Here is a 17,373-nt window from a genome sequence, read left to right on the forward strand (position 1 = left end):
CTTGGGCCGGGCACGGTGGCTCACACCTGTAATCCCAGCACTTTGGGAGGCCGAGAAGGGAGGATCACTTGAGCCCAGGAGTTTGAAACGAGCCTGGCCAACATGGTGAAACCCTGTCTTTACTAAAAATACAAAAATTAGCCACGTGTGGTCGCCTGTAGTCCCAGCTACTCAGGAGGCTGAGGTGCAAGAATTGCTTGAACCTTGGGGGTAGAGGTTGCAGTGAGCTAGTATCACACCACTGCACCCTAGCCAGGGCGACAGAGTCAGACTGTCTCAAAAAAAAAAGAAAGTGACCAATTGCCCAAAAGTGGAAACACTGCGTGCTACTTCTCAAGGTGTCAATAAAGGCTCCACAGAAATCTTAGAAGGCTCCAATGTATCCAACTTCCTCATTGTTCAAACAGACCCCCAAAGCCCAGAGAGAAAGGAGCTGCTCAAAGTCACACAGTAATCTAATCTTTATTGGCCCTGCCCCATTTTTTTTTGAGACAGGGTTTTGCTCCATTGCCTAGGCTAGAGTGCAGTGGTGCAATTATAGTTCACTGTAGCCACGACTTCCTGGGCTCAAGAGATCCTTCCGCTTCAGCCTCCCAAGTAGCTATGACTACAATGTTGCCCAGGCTGGTTTCGAACTCCTGGCCTCAAGTGATCCTCCCATCTCAGCCTCCCAAAGTGTTTCGATTATAAGCGTGAGCAACCATGCCCAGCCTTTATGTGTTCAGTGATTTCACCATGCCCGGCTAATTTTTTTTTTTGTAGAGATGCAGGTCTCGCTATATTGCCCAAGCTGGTCTCAAACTGCTGGCCTTAAGTGATCCTCCCACTTTGGCCTCCCAAAGTGCTGAGATTACAGGTGTGAATTACCGTGCCCAGCCTCTTCACTCATTCCTGACTTGGTTCCTCCTCTTTCTTGTTGGATCAGACATGGACTAAAGAAAATGTCTTTTTATTTTTTGAGTGTGTTTTTTTTATTTTTATTTTTTTGATACAGAGTTACACTCTTGCTGCCCAGCCTGGAGTGCAATGGCAGCCTGGGCTCACTGCAACCTCCACCTCCTGGGTTCAAGTGATTCTCCTGCCTCAGCCTCCCAAGCAGCTGGGACTATAGGCACACACCACTATGCCCGGCTACTTTTGTATTTTTAGTAGACACAGGGTTTCACCACATTGCCCAGGCTGGTCTCAAACTCCCGACCTTAGGTGATCCACCCACCTTGGCCTCCCAAAGTGCTGAGATTACAGGTGTGAGCCACCACGTCTGGCTGAAAATGTCTTTTTATTGTATCTGGCATTTGTAATGGTATTCAGAGGAATGACTGGGCCAGAAATCTGGTAAACCAGGTTGACAGAACTGGGCCCCATCTGTACCCAAACACTCGCCCATTCATTTTTAGGGCCCCCAGTGCCAGACTCTGCCACCCACATCAACAGCCACAGCCACACCGACGGCAGCCTCGGCAGGCCAGCCACTCACCCCTGGACGCGGACGGTGTGTGAGTGCTCGATGCCGCAGCCCGGTGGGCCGTGCGGGGGGTCGATGGAGACTGAAAGTCCACGCTTGCCATGAGATGAGGCTGGGATGGACACTAGGGTGACGGTGTGGGGCAGGTGGGAGCCGGGGGAGTCAGGCAGGATCTGCTCGATGACGGGGGTCACCACAGTCTGGTAGTAGCAGTGCCCGCTGCAAGAGCCGCCAGGGGTGGGAAGAAAAGAGTGTCAAGGGTGTCATCAATTTCAGCATCTCTGCAGCCCCCAGCCCCAGGCTCTTCCCCCACCGGCTTCCTTTTTTTTTTTTTTGAGATGGAGTCTCGCTCTGTTGATTACAACACTGCACCCCAGCCTGTGTGACAAAGCGAGACTCCGTCTCCAAAGAAAAGGAAAGCTAGCAATTGTCCAAAAGTGCAGTGGTGCGATCTCGGCTCACTGTAACCTCCACCTCCCGGGTTCAAGTGATTCTCCTGCCTCAGCCTACTGAGTAGCTGGGTTACGGGCAAGCACCACTATGCCTGACTGATTTCTTATTTTTAGTAGAGACGGTTTCACCATGTTGGCCAGGCTGGCCTCAAACTCCAGACCTCAGGTGATCCGCCTGCCTTGGCCTTCCAAAGTGCTGGGATTACAGGGGTGAGCGACTGCACCTGGCCAGCTTTCTTTTCTTTCACTCCTCCTACGGAACTGGGAGCAGGAACTGTGCGTGCCCAGCCAGCCCTCATCCCTCTGAGTCATTCGGGTCTGTCTACTCGCTGTGATCCTGTAAGGCGGCCAGGACAAGGCCTGAGGATAAATCCAGTTCAGGAGGAAGTCATTAAAAGCCCATCTGGGATCAAGCCACGTTGTCTTCTAATCCAGCTTGATCAGTGTTGTATAAGAAAGAATCTGTCTGGATTTTGTCCTGATTCCTGGGAGGGAGACTCTAAGTCCTTGGAATGGGGTATCTTTGTTATTCATGAGCCCCTCGGACTATTCCTGAGTTGATACTAATGAGATGACTCAGCCCTGCAAAGACACATCATGTGATTTGAAGAGGGTTGCAGCTTTCAGCCAGCCTGACCTCCAAGAATGGGGGCTACAGACTAAGTTTGATCATATGGCCAATGACTCAATCAGTCATGACGACGTAATGAAATCCCAATAAAAACTCTGGCTGCTGAAGCTCAGTGAAGCTTCCTGGTTGGTGATCACACTGATGTGCTAGAGGAGGGAGGGGAGATGCTTCTTCATTTGGTCGGACCTGAGCTGTGTCCTTCATAATAAAACTGGAATCCTAAATGGAAGCTTTCCTGAGTTCTGTGAGTCCGTTAGCAAATGATCAAACTTGGCAGGGTCTTGGGAGTCCCTGAATTTGTAGCCAGTCGGTCAGAAGTATGAGTGGGTTGGGGATCCTTGAACTTGTGGCTGGTGTCTAAAGAGGGAGCAGTTGTGCTGGGGATGGTGTCCTTAACTTGTGGCATCCACCCCAACTCTGGTGGTTTGTGCCAGCACCATGCTGTAGTCATGGCCAGTAAGAAAGCTGATGTCTGAGGCTTTTTTTTTTTTTTTTTGAGACAGAGTCTTGCTCTGTTGCCCAGGCTGGAGGGCAGTGGCGCAATCTCGGCTCACTGCAACCTCCACCTCCCAGGTTCAAGCGAGTCTCCTGCCTCAGCCTCCTGAGTAGCTGGGATTACAGGCACCCGCCACCACACCTGGTTAATTTTTGTATTTTTAATACAGATGGGGTTCCACCATGTTGGCCAGGCTGGTCTTGAACTCCTGGCCTCAAGGGATCCACCTGCTTCAGATTCCCAGAGTGCTAGGATTACAGGCGTGAGCCAGCATGCCTGGCCGTCTGAGGCTTTTTCACACTGACTTCTGTGTGTTATTTCTCACTTGTTTCCATGCCAGGATGGGAAAGGAGATAAGAATATTTGCCCCAACAAACCTCACCCCATGGGAAAGGGCAGGAGGCCCGGGTGTGGGAGAGTCAGCATCCTTGCAGATTTGTGACACAGGTGAGCCCCCCAGGCTCAGGGAGGGGCCAAGGCACTCACCAGTACAGCTTGGAGTGCTCCACCAGCGTGTAGGTGTCCCCGTCACCGATAAAGGTCCCACAGGTGAGGCAGATGAAACACTCGGGGTGGTACTTCAGCTCCCCAGCCACCTGGTGCGGGGGTGAGGAGGGAACAGCCCAGCTCAGCAGCCCCAACAGCCCCCACAGATCCTCCCCTAGGCCTCTTCTCCAAAGGGCGTCACCAAAAAAACAACTGCGGGGACCCGGCTGGCTAGCTGCTGAGCTCCTGGACAGAGCTGGCTCCACAGATGGGGGCGCTGAGGGATACAGACAGACAGGCTCAGAAAGCAGCTCCAAAGACCAGCAAAAAGGAGACCAGGGGAGACGATGATGGGAGAGAGACTTGGAGCATGGGGTCTGCTTGGATACCCCCACCCCAGGTGAGTGTGCAAGGCAGGGGGCGCTCACCATAACCAGTCCCTTGGTGATTTGCTCCGAGCAGCCATGGCACGACTCGCCATAGCGGGCCCAGTAGTCCTTCTTGCAGAAGAGCTGCCCATCCTTCTCATAGTACTGGTGCGACAGGGAGGCACTGCAGTCACAACACCTGCAGGAGAGGGGCCGGGCTGAGACGTCCACTCCCGCCCTCCTCCACCGCACCTGGGCCCCCGCCTCGGCTACAGGCACCTTTGTAAGAATTAGAACAAGTTTTCTTTTTTGAGACGGAGTCTTGCTCTGTCGCCAGGCTGCAGTGCAGTGGCTCGATCTCAGCTCACTGCAACCTCTGCCTCCCGGGTTCAAGTGATCCTCCTGCCTCAGCCTCCTGAGCAGCTGGGACTACAGGCACGCACCACCACACTCAGCTAATTTTTTGTATTTTTAGTAGAGACGGGGTTTCACCATCTTGGCCAGGATGGTCTCGATCTCTTGACCTCGTGATCTGGCCACCTCGGCCTCCCAAAGCAGTGGCTCACACCTGTAATCCCAGCACTTTGGGAGGCCGAGGTGGGCAGATCACTTGGGGTCAGGAGTCTGAGACCAGCCTGGCAAACATGGCGAAACCCTGTCTCCACTAAAAATACAAAAACTAGCCAGGCATGGTGGTGGGCACCTGTAATCCCAGCTACTCGGGAGGCTGAGGCAGAAGAATCGCTTGAACCTGGGAGGCAGAGGTTGCAGTGAGCCAAAATTGTGCCACTGCACTCCAGCCGGGACAACAGAGTGAGACTCTGTCTCAAAAAAAAAAAAAAAAAAAAAAAAAAGCAGAATGGAGGAGAATCCCCAGGTGTGCACGGTCATCAAAACCAGGGTTCACCCGTTTGCTCACTAGAGGCCACCAAGGAGGCCTGGTTGGTGGGGCCTTGAAGGGCAGATGGGGAGGAATCCCAGGCTGTAGGTGCCACAACACAGGCCAGGGGTTAGACCTACATTCCTGGCTTTTTCCCAGCCAAGCATCCTGGTGGGGTAGGGATCAGCAGCCCTGCCCAGCCAGGATGAACAAATATAGAAATATGGGTCTGGGATGGGCATGGTGGCTCATGCCTGTAATCTCAGCACTTCAGGAGGCCAAGGTGGGAGGATCACTTGAGTGAGACCAAAGGTTTGAGGCCAGCCTGGGCAACACAGTAAGACCCCATCTCTTAAAAAAATTATGAAAAAATTAGCCAAGATACAGTGGTGTGGTCCTGTACTCCCAGCTACTAGGGCGGCTGGGGAGGGAGGATCACTTGAGCCCAGGAGTTCAAGGCTGCAGTGTGCTATGATTACACCACTGCACTCCACCCTGGGTGACACAGCAAGACCCTCTCTCTAAAAAATAAAATAAACAAAATGCGGGTGCCCCAGTGAACCTGCAGGCACACACATACCCCCCTGGGTCCTGCTGTGGGTGGGCATGTCTGGGTCAGGGTACAGACCCACACAGAGAACAGGCTAGGGGGGTCTGTCCCGCTCTGCCACCGTTTGGGTGCCATGGGTTGGTCACACAGGGACAGAAGAACCAGGCTCTCTATAGGGCCACAATCTAGGAGAGAGGCAGGTAGGAAAGACTGGGACCTGGATGAGATGAGGGACTCTTAAGGGCTGTTTCCTACCCAGGAAACTCTCCACCGCCTGGGGCCTGCATGGGTATCACTCATGGGCTGTCTGCTAATGCTAATTAACTGTAACTAGGGAACTGGGGTTGAGGAGGGGAGTTCAGCAGTAAGCTGGCGGGACACTGTCCCTTTAAGAGGATCCAGACAGTTCCCCTTTGTCTGGGAGCCTGGGGGAAGGGCTGGGAGTAAAGGGGGAGCAGAAAATGCCAGGGTTTGGAAGCATGTGGGTGGGGGGCGCATCCAGGAAGGGGGGTCTGGTGCATTCCTCCATGGGGGTGGGGAATGCGGAGGCTGGGCCACTGGAGATGGTGGCGGTGGCAGGGGTGGCGGGAGACACGACGTCAGGGTCACTGCCCCCACTCGGTGCACAGCAGGAGGGAAGGCGGTGAGGGGAGTGACCCCCAGGGCACCTCCCGTCCCGGGACTCTAACCTAATTCGGAAGGAGTGCTGGGGCCGGAAGGCCAGGCCGACTTTGGGTCCTGCCCTCATCAGGCCGACTTTGGGTCCTGCCCTCATGGAAGCCCCCACGCCCGGTGCAGACCAATGACCCGCTTCCTGCCCTTACACCGATCACACATGACCTCGGTCACAGGAGTGCCCCATCACAGGAGTGCCCCTCACTCCTGCCTGCAGGAAGCAGGGCCCCCGCATGCCTCTGCAGTGGGCGGTGGGTGGGTGGGGGATTAGGAACTGCTGTAACCAAGTGTCCCCATCCCGGGGAGGGAACGCTCTTCCGCAGCCTGGAAACTGCGACTGGTCCATTCACTCGCTCACGCAGAAACTCACAAACCTTCATCACTGTTGCTCACTTTCAGCAGCTGTGAAAGACCCGGTGGTGATGACTCACCCGAGGGTATGAGTGCGCTTGGCTTCCCCTCCGGTCACCACTTCCTTGATGCCTGTTCTACCAGACACTAGGTCTGCCCACCAGTGTCTGCCACTGACCTGCCAGCTCCCCGTGGCCCCAGGCTGGGCATCCACAATGCTTGGCCCAGAAGAAAGCATAAGCGATTCCTGCGGGTGAGGCCCCCGCTGTGCACCCAACATCCTCAGAACCACCCTGAGACCCCATCTCTGTCTCCATTGCAGACAGGGCACCCAGGCCTGGCCTGGGCTGACTTGGTGGCTCAGTGGCTGGGGCTCAGGGCCTCAGCGAACCTTTGCGGATGGAGAGCACGCAGGAGTTCCTGTCCCTGCCCCTGCCCTGCCCCTCACCCCTCAGGCCTGCATTCTGGCAGGAGCTAGAGGCTGACGGGCCTGGCTCTCTTGAGTGCCCCACACAGAGTGCCTGACTGCCCCTAAGAAGGATGTCAAGGGAGGCGCACCAGGTACTGAGGCTGTGCAGAGCTGCCCTGGGGCCAGCCAGAGAGGAACTCCCTCGGGGGAGAGCCGTGCCCTGGCCCCACTCCAGGGTACCCCTCCCTGAGAGCAGGGTAGGACAAAGCGAGGCTGGGGCAGGAGAAGGGGGAGGCACTCGGAGGGCATGAAAGGGGTGCTCTGCAGCCCAGGTGGCTGGCTGGGCTGGGAGACAGCAGTGGCTTCCGTAATGACAGGAGTGATTTCATTGATCTACCCAGGGCCACATCTCTGGCCACCAGGTGTGAAGAAACAGCAGGTGGAGGACCCGCCTCATGGGGAGACTGTCCTGGAAGGGCCCGCAGCTTTGGCAGTGGCCTGCTCCCAGACAGCAGCCGATGGTGACCAAGGAGTTTCAGTTCTGCCCCAGAGCCTGGACCTAGGTGGGTGGGCTTCCAGCCCCAGGCCTTACACCAGGGGTCCTGCCTGGGGCCCGGGACAAGTAGGGAGGGGGATTCCCACTTACTTAGCCCTCTGGAGGAAGCGGCGTCTTCTTGGGGCTGAAGCCAACAGCATCCTCTGTGGCTACACTGGGGGCTCTGGAGGTCTAAGGGAGGGCAGGGGTGGCCAGACCAGCCGCTTCCCCATCCTCCCTCAGGAGCTCAGGATTGGAGGCTGCAGAGGGTGGGGCCAGCGTGGCTGCAGCGCACAGGAGGAGGATGCAGCTGCGTGGGTGCCAGGGGACTTGGTCTGAGCCTGCAACAGGAAGTGGCTGAAGCACCCTTTGCCTGGGCTTTGGTGCGGGTGGGGAGCGAGCAATCTAGGCTTGGACCCCAGGCAGGGAGGCTGTGGCCCATCCCTGGCCCTCAGTCCTGAACACATGCTGTAGGCTCCTCAGCCTTGGCCCTGGTAACGGTACTGAAGGCCTCAGGCTTCTCTGGGGACAGGAACAAGCTCAAAAGCAGCTGCCTCTTCCACTGCTGCCCCCAAGGGAACAGAGATCGACTTCCTATGGACAGTTTGTCCTCACCAAAAAGGTCCCCTGAAGAAAGGGAGGTTGCATCCCGCCGCTGCTTCAACCCCACAGGCCAGCAGCATGCTCAGCCCTCCTTGCCCAGGGCCAGCCCACCCAGCTGCCAAAGAGATGCTACCAGGGCTGCGGCACCCCTGGGGGTTGTGCACTGGAGGCTTCCTGTAGGGGACCTCGCAGAGGCAGTATCTGAGCCAAAGGGAAGCCTGGACCAGTCCAAGCCTGGTCATAACCTTCCGGGAGGCGGGGCTTGCAAGGGGGCGGTGCCTGCAAGGGCCTGGGAGGTCAGAACAGAGAAAGGGGCAGGCCCCGGAGTGATAACCCTCAGGGCTAATACCAGAGGTCCCATGGGCCTGCAGCAATTGTCCCACTCTACAAAGAGGGGCAGCATCTGGTCCCGGCTGAGTCCTCCAGCAGCCTGCAGCCCCCATCACAGCACTTATGACCCTGTCTGTCCTATCAGTGTGGGACTTTCAGAGCAGGGGCCAGAGGACAGGAGCAGCTCTCAGACACTCACGTTATGACATTCAAAGATGCACAGCTGGCTGTGCGCAGTGGCTCATGCCTGTAACCCCAGCACTTTGGGAGGCCGAGGTAGACAGATCGCTTGAGGTCAGGAGTTCGAGGCCAGCCTAGCCAACGTGGTAAAACCCCGTCTCTACTAAAAACACAAAAATTAGCTAGGTGTGGTGGTGTGCGCCTGTAGTCCCAGCTACTGGGAAGCTGAGGCAGGAGAATCGCTTGAACCCGGGAGGCAGAGGTTGCGGTGAGCTGAGATCACGCCACTGCACTCCAGCCTGGGCAACAAAAGCGAGACTCTGTCTCAAAAAAAAAAAAAAAAAAAAAAAGCTGCACAGCCAATGGCACCTTCCACGGGGCCCACAAGGCTCTATGCACCCCTGGCCACTGACTGCACTCCCGCACGCTGGCTTTGTGGTCCTCAGTTGTGCCAAGCACATTCCCACCCCAGGGCCTTTGCACATGCACCACCCCCCACGCCTGACATCCTCTAAACACTGCTCCCTTCAATTCTGTCCCTTAAACATCACTTCCTGAGAGTGCAGTCCCCCAGCACCTGACATTATATTTGTTCACTGAGTGTCTCGCCCACTAGAAGGCAGGGACCCTGTTGGTCTGGGAGGTGTGGGACTAAGCTGTGGTTACACTGTAGGCTCTGAAGCCAGGCTGCCTCAGTTCGAGTCCTGATTCTACTCCTCACATGCTGTGAGACTTTTGGCAAGTGACTGAACTCTGCATCTGATTTGTAAAATTGGTTTTTAAAAATTTGAGACAGTGTCTCGCTCTGTTGCCCAGGCCAGAGTGCAGCGGTGTGATCACAGCTCACTGCAGCTTCAACATCCTGGGTTCAAGTGATCCTCCCATCTCAGCCTCCTGAGTAGCTGGGACTACAAGTACGCACCACCACGCCTGGCTAATTTTTTTGTAGAGATGGAGTCTCACTATGTTGCCTAGGCTGATCTCAAACTCCTGGCCTCAAGCAATCCTCCTGCCTCAGCCTCCCAAAGTGCTGGGATTACAGGCGTGAGTTACCAGGCTTGGCCTTAAAATCGCTTTAATATTGCTGGCTGCAGTGGCTCACGCCTGTAATCCCAGCACTTTGGGAGGCTGAGGTGGGTGGATCATGAGGTCAGGAGATTGAGACCATCCTGGCTCACACAGTGAAACCTCGTCTGTACTAAAAATACAAAAAAAAAAAAAATTAACCGGGTGTGGTGGTGGGCGCCCGTAGTCCCAGCTACTTGGGAGGCTGAGGCAGGAGAATGGCGTGAACCTGGGAGGCGGAGCTTGCAGTGAGCCGAGATTGTGCCACCGCACTCCAGCCTGGGCAACAGAGCGAGACTCGTCTCAAAAAAAAAATTGCTTTAATAAATAAATAGCACCCCCTTCCTGGGTTGTCGTGAGAGGGGCCTAATGCAGAGAGGGCGCGCCATAATTATTTGCAAGTGACTGACTCAGGGACCTTAGGAAGTTCCACTGGGAGGGGCACGCAGAGGCACCAGGAAGGCGGAAATCACTGGTCACCTCCCCAGTGGGGCTGGAGGCTGCAGACCCCTCATGGCCTTATCACATTGCTCCTTCCCGAACACCTTCAGAGGGGTGAGGGGCCCTGGAACAAAGGTCTTAGTGCATGAAATGAGGTCTGGGCCGGGCCCAATGCCTCAAGCCCAGGGCCCGAGGGAGACTAAGCAGAGTCTAGCACCTTGGGCATCCCACTGAGAGCCGGCCTGGCTGTGGTCAGTCATGCACCCAGGTGAGCAGTGACCCCCTCTGAGCTGCTTTGCTCACTGTCGTGCGGTGAGGACCACCAGCTTTGGGGACTGTTGGGAGTATCACACCCACAAGCCACGAGGTAGAAGCCATGGCTCTTACTTCCGGTGGATCTTCCCCCATAGCAAGACTTTTTTTTTTTTTTTTGAGATGGAATCTTGCTCTGTCACCCAGGCTAGAGTGCAGTAGCGCGATCTTGACTCACTGCAATCACCGCCTCCTGGGTTCAAGCGATTCTTCTGCCTCAGCCTCCTGAGTAGCTGGGATTACAAGCGCCCACCAACATGCCCGGCTAATTTTTATATTTTTAGTAGAGATGGGGTTTCACCATGTTGGCCAGGCTGGTCTCAAACTCCTGACCTCAGGTGATCCACCTGCCTTGGCCTCCCAAAGTGCTGGGATTACAGGCATTAGCCACTGCACCTGGCCTCTTTCTTGTGTTTCACTACACCAGGGACAGCACAAACATGTCTCCTCCTTACTGCCCTGACCTGGGGACTCACCCCTCTCCTGGTGAGTGATTTTGGGCAGGCCGCTCCAAAGCCAGGTACACCCATCCTGTATCACGGCTTCCCTCCTGTGGCTTCTGTGGCTGTACTCCTGACCCTCTCTCCATCACCCAAGGCTCCATCTCCCCACTCACCACAGACACAGGGGTCCCCAAAGTTCTTCCCTTCATTCGTCTTGGCCCCATCACAAATCCCACTCACCATCTCAGGGCCAGCTCTGAGGGGGCCGTTTTTTCTGACTTTCCTACCTCCAACTGGACTCAGGCTCCCATGGCTAGCTCTGGGCAGGGCATAGCCACCCTGGATAGCCCATGTCCCCTCCAGCTCAACACAGATGAGCCTGTCTCCTCCCCAACCTGACCCCCAACTCCATCAGAGTCAACAAACCACCACCTCCCCAAGGCCCAGGTTAGAAAACCAGATGGCTTCAGGTTCCACCCTGCCATTCGCCAGTGCCCACGCCCTCCCCAAAGCCCCTGCCTCCTTCCTTCCTTCCTTCCTTCCCTCCCTTCCTTCTTTTCCTACCTTCCTTCCTTCCTTTCTTTTTCTTTCTTTTTTTGTCACCCAGGCTGGAGTGCAGTGTGATCATAGCTCACTGCAACCTCCACCTCCTAGGCTCAAGCAACCGTCCCATGTCAGCGCCCTTGAGTAGCTGGGACTACAGGCACCACCACCACGCTCAGCTAATTTTTTTGTAGAGACGAGGTTTCGCTATGTTGCCCAGGCTGGTCTCGAATTCCTGGGCTCAAGAGATCCACCCGCCTCCACCTCCCAAAGGGCTGGGATTATAGGCATGTGCCACCGCCAGCCCCTGCCTTTCCTACTCTGTGGCGATGTGGAGTGAGAAGGTTTGAGTCCCAGCTCTAGATGTTACAACCTTCAGCGAGGCACTTGATTGCACGGAGTCTCCGTTTCTCCCGTGCAAACTGGGCACATGCAGTCCCTCATAGAGTTATGATGAAGATTTAACAAATTAGCATGAAGAGTGCTCAATGCATGGTAGCCAATATGACAAATACTCAGCAAAAACTGTCCCTTCTGCCTGAAATTCTCTCCATCCTCAGTCACTGTCCCAGGTCAGGTCCTATGAGCTCGGACTCTTGAGTTACTGGGACAGTCCCTTCCCTGCCTAGATACCACCACCAGCCCACTGGGATGGCATTCTTCAACAGCAGGTCACCCCAGTCCCTCCCCGGCTTTCTGCCGGCTCCCTTCTGACTTTTTTTTTTTTTTTTTTTGAGATGGAGTCTCGCTCTGTCCCCCAGGCTGGAGTGCAGTGACGTGATCTCAGCTCACTGCAGCCTCCGCCTCCCAGGTTCAAGTGATTCTCCTTCCTTAGCCTCCCGAGTAGGTTGGATTACAGTCATGTGCCACCATGCCTGGCTAATTTTTGAATTTTTAGTAGAGACGGGGGTTTCACCACGTTGGCCAGGCTGGTCTCGAACTCCTGGGCTCAAGTGATCCGCCTGCCTCGGCCTCCCAAAGTGCTGGGATTACGGGAGTGAGCCACCTTGCCCGTCCTGACTTCTGAAGCTCCTTATCTTGGCATTCTAGGCCCTTCACGAATCAGTCTCAACTTTGTTTCTTGTTGGATCCCTCAACTTATTCTGTTCCTTCCAAGTGAATTGTTCCTGTTCCCTCAGCAGTCCGCACCGTCCCACCGCTGTGCAGATGGTTTTCTCTGCCTGTTGAGAGCCCTCTTGCCCCCCGAAGGCCTCCTTCTGAGCACCTGATGCAGAACCCCAGGGCATGATGTCTGTCTCCGTTCAGCCACACCGAGTGTGTTCATTTCACTCACTGGCTGTGTGACTTTCATCAAGAGAATTAACCTCTCTGTGTCCCAATTTTCTCTCTAGCAAAACAAAGACAGCACTATGCAAAGTGCTTAGAACAGGGGTTGTCCCTTACTGAATGTTAGAAAACGTTAGACGTTATTCCTAAAAAAGAAAAAACAGGCTGGGCACGGTGGCTCATGCTTGTAATCCCAGCACTTTGGGAGGCCGAGTCGGGAGGATTGCTTGGACCAGTTGGAGCTGGAGGCTGCAGTGGGCTATGATCTCGCCACTGCACTCCAGCCTGGGTGACACAGCAAGACCCTGTCTCTAAAAAAAGAAAAGAAAAGAAAAGAAAAAACAAAAAAACAAAGTGAGGCCGGGTGCAGTGGTTCATGCCTATAATCCCAGTATTTTGGGAGGCTGAGGCGGGCAGATCACTTGAGGTCAGGAGTTCCAGACCAGCCTGGCCAACATGGCGAAACCCTATCTACTGAAAATACAAAACTTAGCTGGGCGTGGTGGTGCACACCTATAATCTCAGCTACTCGGGAGGCTGAGGCAGGAGAATCGCTTGAACCTGGGAGGCGGAGGTTGCAGTGAGGCGGGATCGCACCACTGCTCTCCAGCCTGGGCGACACAGCAAGACTGTCTCAAAAAAACCAAAAACCAAAAAATAAACCAAGGCAGAAGCCTAAAATAAAGTCCTGGTGGTGGATATCTTGACCCCTGCTGGGCATCCCAGCTTCACCTTCTACCCTCTTATGGAGTCTTCTCCCCTGAATCTTGCTGTTGGGTGACTATGCCTATAATTCTCTCCCACTCCATTTGTTTTTCTTTCTTTCTTTTTTAAAAATTGAGACAGGGTCTCGCTCTGTTGCCCAGGCTAGAGTGCAGTGGTGCGATCATAGCTCACTGCAGCCTCCACCTCCTGGGCTCAAGTAACTCTGCCACCTCAGCCTCTGGAGTAGCTGGGACTACAGGTGTGCGCCACCATGCCCAGCTAATTTTTTGTATTTTTGGTGGAGACAGGGTGTTGCCATATTGCCCAGGCTGGTCTCGAACTCCTGAACTCAAGTGATCTGCCCGCCTCAGCCTCCCAAAGTGATAGGATTATAGGTGTGAGCCGCCACGCCCCACCTCCACTCTACTTTTCTACCCAGGAAATCTCACATCTTTTGAGACCCCTGCTCTGGCCCTGCTCTGGCTCAAGGCAGGTAGACCCCTGCTCCTGGCTTCTCAGGATGGTCCCTACTGGGTGACCTACAGGTCCTCATGTACTCTTTATCCTCTACCACAACCCTGACCCTACTTTCTTCCTACCTGTGGATGTGTGTCTGGAGGCTGGGGCTGGTGTGACTGGGTTATGCACCTTCGCAAGCAGCCTGGAAGACACTGAGGGTGGCCTGGTTTCCCTCAAGGCCTGGTTTGTCTTCCCTCCCTGCAAGAGCATGAACACCCAGAAGGCAGGAGGGACATTCCTTCCAACTCTTCCCCCTGTCTGGGTGCCAGCAGGGGGCTGAATTGCAGGCACTGGCTCAACTGGAGGTCTCTCCCATCCTCTCTAAGATTTAGATCTCAGAGATATAGGATGACAACAGAGGCCAAGGCGTTAGCTCACGCCTGTAAGCCTAGCACTTCCAGAGGCCAAGGCAGGAGGATTGCTTGAGGTCAGGAGTTCAAGACCAGCCTGGGTCTCAATAGTGAGACCCTGTCTTTATACAAAGTTTAAAAAATTAGCTGACCATTGTGGTGTACACCTATAATCCCAGCTACTCCGGAGGCTGAAGTAGGAGGATCACTTGAGCCCGGGAGATGGAGGTTGCAATGAGCCGAGATGGCACCACTGCACTCCAGCCTGGGCAACAGAGCAAGGCCATTTCAAAAAAAGAAAAATACATAAAATAAAATAAAATGAGGCCAGGAGCGGTGGTTCATGCCTGTTATCCCAGCACTTTGGGAGGCTGAGGTGGGAAGATCACTTGAGGTCAGAAGTTTGAGACCAGCCTGGCCAACATGGCAAAACCCCGTCTCTACTAAAAATACAAAAATTAGCTGGGCATGGTAGTGCACGCCTGTAATCCCAGCTACTCCAGAGGCTGACACAGGAGAACTGCTTGAGCCCAGGAGGCAGAGGTTGCAATGAGCCAAGATCGCACCATTGCACTCCAGCCTGGGTGACAGAGCGAGACTCTGTCTCAAAAAGAAAAAAAAAAATAGATAAATAAAATGACAACAGGAAGGCCTGTAGGGATTTTCTAGTCAAAACACCTGTCATAAATGGTAAATTGAAGCCACGAAGTCACAACGGGGGACGGCACCAGGAGGCATATCCCGGCCTCTCCCATTCCTTGACCAGCCTGTCCTCTCTGGCAGGCCTTGCTTAGGGCAACACAGGCCCTGGGTACCCCACCCTACCTGAAGCAGTCTGCGTGCCAGTCCGCGTTCAGGGCCTGGAGGTACTGGCCATCATAGATCCTCTGGCCGCAGCTTGCACACACGGGCAACTCGCTTCCTGCAGGGGTGGGAAGTGAGTTGGGAAGCGTTCTCAGGAGGTGTGATCTGGTGCAGGCCCAGCCTGCCCTGCCCACCCCACATGTACCTACACCTGCACCAATCCTCATACACTGCACATGTGCAGGGCCCAGGCAGGGCAGTCGCTGTGCCAAACAGGAGAAGAAAGGGCGCTGGCCTGAGTCTTGCTGAGATACCGACTAGGTTGCCAAGCCTCTCTGGCCCTGTTTCCCTATGTATCAGCCTAGGAGGAGGATCAGGTCCATCCTCCCGCTATAGCATTGGGTCTGGCAAGGTAAATGGGGAGAAAGGAAGCAGTGGCTTTAGGGATAAGGCAGTGGGTGACATTCCTATCACAGCCTCCTTTCCTCCTTCTCCTGCCCAGGAAGAAGTACTAAGAGGGCCCTTCAAAGGCAGGGACTGGACAGGGCTGGATTAGTGCATCTTGGGCTGAAGCCACCTGGGAGGTCAAGGGCAGGAAGCCTGGAGGTGCCGGCCCTAACAGATCCTTGGCAATGAATGCCCTGGCTTGGCGAGGGGAAGGGGCTGCAGAGCTGGGTACTCCCAGACACCTGTCCCAGGGAGGCCTGGCACCTCCTCTAGCCAGGCACAGGCATGCTTAGTCATCCTTGGGGCCTGGCACCCTTGGAGCTGGTGGGCCCTGGAAAATGCCCCAGACCTGCCCCTCCCCACTGTACAGAAGGGGAGACTGAGCCCCAGAGATGGCATGGCTTGCCCAGTCACATAGCTAGGTCCCAAGGCCACAACAGCCTGCCCTTCTGTGAAGATGCAGGTATCTTAGGTAGGTAGGGGCTACAGGAAGGTGGACCCCTACCCCAATCAGGTTTTCATGGGCCTGGGAAGAGTTGGTGGCAGGGGGAGGTGGGGAGTCAGGCCCTGCCTTGGGGCCAGGTGGATCTATGTGACAGGTCAGCGAAGAAGATCCAAGGAGGGGCCCCCAGACCCTGTCCTAGGCTGGGGGTCTGGGGGGAGTCCTTGAACCCTAACTGCAGTGCAGTACTGCGCCTTGGGCCCCAGTGAGGGAGAAGGGGCTAAAGAGGAGGTTAGGATGAGTCATGCTCCCAGCCAAGACTGACGGCAGGCACCGGGTTTGGGGCACGGACAGGGAGAGTGGATGAGGGTCCCGCAGTACACGGCCTCCGGCCTCCTGGACGCCTATCTCCACTCTACCCATCTGGCCCCCAATCGCCGATACCGGGGGGCAACTACCCAGTTTCCAAATGTACAGAAGGGGAAACTGAGGCCCAGGAAGTCAGCGCCTGGCTCAAGGTCACGGATCCGGGAAGGCGCCCGGCGGCCACTGGGACCCAGGGCTGCGGCTTCCCCAGCCGCTCTTTCTTCCGAGACTGGATAAAGGGTGGCCCCAGGGCGAGGCCCGGGTGGTGGACAGAGCACGCGGATGGAGGCCGGCGCAGGGTGGGCAGTGCCTGGGAGTCCTTCGCGGGGGGGAGTGGGGGGAGGAAAAGGGTCCGGGGCCCCCCAGACCCTCAGGAGGGCAGCTCGCCGGAGGCCGGGGAGGGGGATCCCGGGCGGGAGGCGGACAGGGAGGGGCCTGCGGGCTTCGGAAGGACGAGCTCATCCCGGAGGAGGCAGGGGCGCGGCCTCCTGGCAGACCTGGCCCCCTCCCGTGCCCCAGGCTGCCCCGGGCACCCCCCCAGGCCCTCGCCCCACACCCCGCGGCCCGCGCACCTTCCTCTCCCATACGTTCTTCCCTCCAGGTGCAACAAAGTAGCGTCAACCTCATGCACTCGACGGGGGGCGGGGCCCGGCGGGGCTGGGGCTGGGGGCGGCCGGGCCCGCGAGCTCGCCCACCGCCGCCGGCCCAGGGAGGCGGGGGCGGAGTGCGCGGGCCAGGCCGGGCCGGGGGCGCCTCTCGGACACCGGCGGGGAAACCGGCTCGGCGCCGCAGCGGCTTGGGGAGCGAGCGGAGGGGCGGACCGAGGCGGGGCCTGCGAGCTGCGGCACGGGGGCGGGGCGCGGGCGGCCGGCGGCGGGAACGGCCCTGCGCGGCCCCGCCCCCACCCGAAACCCCGCCCCACGCCCAAGGCCACGCCTCTAGGGGCCACGCCCCGCTGCGGCCCGGCCTGGGGGCGCCGCGAGCCGGCGCGCCCCGCCCCTCCCCGCCCCTTCCGCCCTTCATTCATTCTTCTTTCTCCCAGCGACAGATCTCGGCTGGGAGCTGCGAGACCCAGCTGTCTCGGAGGCCCGCTCGCTCTGCTGGGGCATCCCAGGAGGATGTAGGAGCCTAGAGAAGGGGCCTCTGCTTCCCTGCGGGAGGCCCTCACAGACCCAAACAAGCTGCAGCCAGGAACTCGGACCAGAGCTGGAGGAGGCCTGGTGGACCCCCAGGACACT

General features: G+C 56.5%; 1 protein-coding gene across 2 annotated transcripts in view; it reads right to left on the reverse strand.

The window, feature by feature from the left end:
• The window catches only part of LIMK1 (LIM domain kinase 1), a 42,688-nt gene extending 25,724 nt beyond the window's left edge, over nt 1-16,964 (reverse strand). Inside the window, exons 1-5 of one of the 2 annotated variants that reach the window (XM_032756772.2) lie at nt 16,708-16,964; nt 14,902-14,998; nt 3,959-4,097; nt 3,531-3,640; nt 1,478-1,684 (exon numbers count right to left, since the gene is read on the reverse strand). In XM_032756772.2, the coding sequence (XP_032612663.1) occupies nt 1,478-1,684; nt 3,531-3,640; nt 3,959-4,097; nt 14,902-14,998; nt 16,708-16,762 (608 nt within the window). In that variant the 5' untranslated portion in view covers nt 16,763-16,964. Of the gene's footprint in view, nt 1-1,477; nt 1,685-3,530; nt 3,641-3,958; nt 4,098-7,409; nt 7,493-14,901; nt 14,999-16,707 lie in introns of those variants that run through there. The other variant, XM_032756779.2, reaches the window with a different exon arrangement.
• Between the last annotated feature and the right edge of the window lie 409 nt (nt 16,965-17,373).

The sequence above is a fragment of the Hylobates moloch genome, unplaced genomic scaffold (genome assembly GCF_009828535.3).
Source record: "Hylobates moloch isolate HMO894 unplaced genomic scaffold, HMol_V3 SCAFFOLD_1, whole genome shotgun sequence".
Classification (NCBI taxonomy): domain Eukaryota; kingdom Metazoa; phylum Chordata; class Mammalia; order Primates; family Hylobatidae; genus Hylobates; species Hylobates moloch.